Source organism: Cebus imitator, unplaced genomic scaffold (genome assembly GCF_001604975.1).
Source record: "Cebus imitator isolate Cc_AM_T3 unplaced genomic scaffold, Cebus_imitator-1.0 Scaffold0, whole genome shotgun sequence".
NCBI classification, from domain to species: domain Eukaryota; kingdom Metazoa; phylum Chordata; class Mammalia; order Primates; family Cebidae; genus Cebus; species Cebus imitator.
In genome coordinates this window covers 19507313-19512033 of record NW_016107315.1, presented here as the reverse complement: position 1 = coordinate 19512033, position 4721 = coordinate 19507313, and the positions used below count along the sequence as shown (strand labels likewise).

At 44.5% G+C, this 4721-nt stretch overlaps 1 protein-coding gene across 2 annotated transcripts in view; it reads right to left on the bottom strand.

Moving 5' to 3' along the window:
* Positions 1–4721, bottom strand: part of FEZ1 (fasciculation and elongation protein zeta 1) — a 50379-nt gene that overhangs the window by 32217 nt on the left and 13441 nt on the right. For both annotated transcript variants that reach the window (XM_017523774.2, XM_037736383.1), the window contains exon 3: positions 3170–3269. In XM_017523774.2, coding sequence (XP_017379263.1) covers positions 3170–3269 — 100 coding nt within the window. The remainder of the gene's footprint in view (positions 1–3169; positions 3270–4721) is intronic.

Below are 4721 nucleotides of genomic sequence, written 5' to 3'. Positions count from 1 at the left end.
AAAAAAAAACAAGGACCACTTAAGTGGAGGTATGAGGGCTCACTAGAGAGAAGCCTCACAGCTGTGTGCATTTAGCATGTCAAGGGCTTTTGGTCGTACGTTTTACAGAAGGAATACAGAGCGCTGGTTAATCTGGTAAATCGTTTAAACTGAGGGCAGTTAATAGGGCTCCTACTGTAATTAATCCAGATAATAAAAGAGGATGGAATAAAACAGCCTTAATCCATCTACTTTTGCTACCCTATCCTTTTCCCATGGGTTAGATAGAAGAAATACTACAAGGAACAGAGCTCAAGATCATCCTTCTCAGGGTCATTCAATTCGCCCTGAAATATTACCCCTCTTGAGGGAACTCTGGAAATGAGGATAAATTAAAGTCCTTCTGAAGGGCAGGCTATCTTATACATCCTTTGGCTTAATCCACAAAATGAGTTGGAAAGGTGTCAAAAGAGATAACAAAGCAAAATCTGCCTTTTGTACCATGATGGACCTGATTTAATTTCAGTAACTAGATTTATTCCATTATTGCCTCCATCTCCTTTGCGGTTTGGGTAAGTACTAAGCACCATCCCTGTAAGCACTGCAAGAGAAAATGCACAGCCAAGAGTTCAAAACAAGACCTGAGACACGGCCTCCTGTGTCCATGCTGAGGAGGCTTGTGGCAAATCTTAGTGTCAAAGCCACTATCTTACCTGCTGCTGTCAATGAAGCCTTGAGGTTTTGAGTACTTTAGGTTGCTAATTACTAGAAAAATAGAGAAGGATATATACAGCTACAATTTCAACAAATCAGTCAACTGCTGATCTCTTTGCTGTGCTATTTTGAGCAATCATCTACAAATATATTGCCGAGTAAGGGGAATCTGTTTCTTGCTCTTTTACTTGGACTCAGTTCTGAAACACTTAGAAAGATTAGATCCATCCAGCTCTACCACTTGCTGAGCCCACAGGGCTGTGACAGCCCTTCCTGAAAATAAATTGTCAAATTTCCTTCACAGCTGAAACTAGAAAACCAAGTGAGGCAGAAATTGGCTTTTAACCTAGAGCTATTAAATGATTTTACCTTTTGCTGTGCTCTGAATGCTTATTTCCACCCCCCACCCGGCCCCCAAATTCATTTGTTGAAATCCTAACCCCCAATGTGATGTATTAGATGGTGGGAGCTTATGGAGGTGATGAGATCATGGAGATGGGGCTGCTCACAAATGTCCTTCTAAAAGAGACCCAAGAGGGCACTTTAGACCCTTCTACCATGTGGGGATATAGTGAGAAGGTGCCACTTGTAAACCGGAAAGCAGGTCCTCACCAGATACTGAATCTGCCAGTGCCTTGATCTTGGAATTCCCAGCCACCAGAGCTGTGAAAATCAATTTCTGTTGTTTGTAAATTATTTAGTCTAATGTATCCTGTTACAGCAGCCCAAACTGACTAAGAAACTATTCCACATGTAGATTCAGCTGGGAGGGGCAATTTGGCCCCTTCATGGCCTTTGCAAATCAACTCAAAATAAGTATCATCTTTATTTTTCAGAAGCCCTTAGGCTACTTTCTTCCTTGGAGTAACTCACGGAGTGTGACTCTGGTCCAGACACATAAATGTCCCCTTGGTTGAGTTTCATAAAGAATTCTAGGCCAGCATGGTGACTCAGGCCTGTAATCCCAGCACTTTGGGAGGCCGAGTTGGGTGGATTGCTTGAGCTCAGGAGTTTGAAACCAGCCTTGGTAAGGTGGGAAAACCCCATCTCTACAAAAAATACAAAAATTAGCTGGGCATGGTGGCATGCGCCTCTAGTCCCACATACTTGGGGAGGGAATGGGGGTGAGGTTGGAAGATCACTTGAGCCCAAGAGGTTGAGGCTGTAGTGGGCGAGATTGTACCACTGCACACCAGCCTAGGCAACAGAGTGAGACCCTGTCTGAATAAAAAGGAAAGCCTTCTTCCCCATTGTATGGCCACATCACTAATATCTGGGCCCTACCTCTGGCCATTGTCAAGTGCAAGATCCATCAGCACTTGTTCTCAGCACTGTTCTTGGTGGGCCTGAACTGTCCATCTAAGATAGGAAACACTGATTTTTTAAAACCATCATTATCTGAACCGAGAAGCCTGTGACAGTTTCCTCCTCCTCTTATTTCAGGCCTGAAGTGTTCTTTAGATGGGAAAACCTGATTTTTTAAACACCATTATTATTTGAACACAAGAGAAGCCTGCGACAGTTTCCTCCTCTTATTTCAGCCCACCTTATTCTTCATCTTATAATACACAGATTAGAAACATTGAAAGTAATGGCAAAAACACAATTACGTTTGCACCAACCTAATAGAAGTAATCTGCATCTATGCTTTTTATAGACAACCATTCCTGTCACCTTGGATATGCTGGGTGTCTTCCTTATCTTGTTTTTCACCCTCCTCCACAACTCCTACCTTCCCAACAATACTTTTTTTTTTTTTTTTTTTTGAGATAGGGTCTCACTCTGTCATCTAGATTGGAGTGCAGTGGCATGATTTTAGTTCACAACAACCTCAGCCTTCTAGGCTCAAGCAATCCTCCCACCTCAGTCTCCTGAGTAGCTGGAACCACAGGCATGCACCGCCATGCCTGGCTAATTTTTTTTATTTTTGGTAGAGTTGAGGTTTCACCATGTTGCCCAGGCTGGTCTTAAACTACTGAACCCAAGCGATCACCCACCTCGGTCCCCCGAAGTGCTGGGATTACAGGCATAAGCCTCCATCAACAATTTTGAGCTTTATTACACAATGAGGAAGACTGTTGGGTTACTGAATGTTTTTCTTTTTTTTTTTTTTTGAGACAGAGTTTCGCTCTTGTTACCCAGGCTGGAGTGCAATGGCGCGATCTCGGCTCACCGCAACCTCCGCCTCCTGGGTTCAGGCAATTCTCCTGCCTCAGCCTCCTGAGTAGCTGGGATTACAGGCACGTGCCACCATGCCCAGCTAATTTTTTGTAGTTTTTTTAGTAGAGACGGGGTTTCACCATGTTGACCAGGATGGTCTCGATCTCTTGACCTCGTGATCCACCCGCCTCAGCCTCCCAAAGTGCTGGGATTACAGGTTTGAGCCACCGCGCCCGGCCCAGAGTTACTGAATGTTCTTCTAAGTGGATTCCACATCTTCTCAAGTACTGCTAAACCAGGGGCCCCAGAGAGGTACCTCAGTGTCAGAGCAGTTGCCATTCAGAGCCTCGATGTTTGGATCCCTCCAGTCTTCTGAGAGTGAAGGGATGTAATTGTCTGTCAGAGCATCCCAAACCCTGTAAACAAAGAGAAGCTCTCATTAACACACATCTGTGGCCTGGCCCCGCCTGGAGGAAGGAAGAGCTGGGCCAGGAGAGGAGAGAGGCTTCTGTGTGTGCCAGGCTGAGATCATCTGCCTTCCAGCATGCAGTGGCAAAGCAGCTTAACAACTGAGTCAGAGGCACATACAGGGAAGAAAGAGCATGGAGCCTGGCCAGGGGCTTCAATGTGAAAGGTGTTTGCTTTAGGAAAGAGGAATTTCCTACCATTGAGATACAAATGGCAGTGTCTGTAATCAAACTGCCTCTGACCCTGAAAATAAATCTGCCCCTCATCCAAATAGCTCACATTTGAGATGCCCATGTTTCTTTTCCTATAAGCAGAGAGAGACAGACAGAGAAAGGGAGAGAGAGAGAGACGAACTAGAGAAAGAGAGATTTGGGCAGATTTTCCCGCTGAATCTCATTAAGATCAGGATCATTATCTAGTTTATAACTGTTTCAGTTTCAGAGGCCTGCAATCTAAATGATCAGGAATTCCCTCCTTGACATCTAATGTAGGTAAGGGAGTAATGCCAATGCTGTGAGTGCTTACTCACTATCCAAAATGTTCTGTCAAACCCATGGGTTGCAAGATTCTGCCCACTAGCAACGCAGAATCTAAAGCCTGCATTGTGTCATTCCAACATCACGGACACTCTAAGGTAAATACCATATATAAAAGAAACCAATAAATACACCTCTGTCTACATAATTTGTTTTTAGTGGGGAAAGATGGAGCTACATTTATTACATTTTTTAAAATTCTGGTATGTACATTATAAGAAAGGACTTCTACAATTCTTATTCCTTATTTCAGAAAGATTTCTTAGGAAAAAAGGGGAGGGAGGGTGGGAAAAATTCTAAAGTCACAAACACATATCAGGAAAATACATAAATTATTCAATGCCAAGAGATTAATGTAAATCAGTAAACAAAGCCCCTAAGGTAATAACTGCCAAGGAAGCCAGTGGCACCTGAGTTAATATTAATGAGGCCATGTGCGGGTAGCAAATGCCTGTAATCCCAGCGCTTTGGAAGGCCAAGATGAGCAGATCACTTGACTCCAGGAATTCAAGACCAGACTGGTCGACGTGGTAAAACCCTGCCTCTGCAAAAAGTAAAAAAATTAGCCGGGCATGGTGGCATGGGCCTGTAGTCCCAGCTACTCGTAAGGGTTGAAGTGGGAGGAGAGCCTGAGCCGTGGAAGACCCTTAGGAAGTCAAGGTTGCAGTGAGCCATGATTGTGCCACTCCAGCCTGGGCGACAGAGCAAGAGCCTGCCTCAAAAAAAAAAGGTACAGCCAGGCGCGGTGGCTCAAGCCTGTAATCCCAGCACTTTGGGAGGCCGAGGCGGGTGGATCACGAGGTCAAGGGATCGAGACCATCCTGGTCAACATGGTGAAACCCCGTCTCTACTAAAAATACAAAA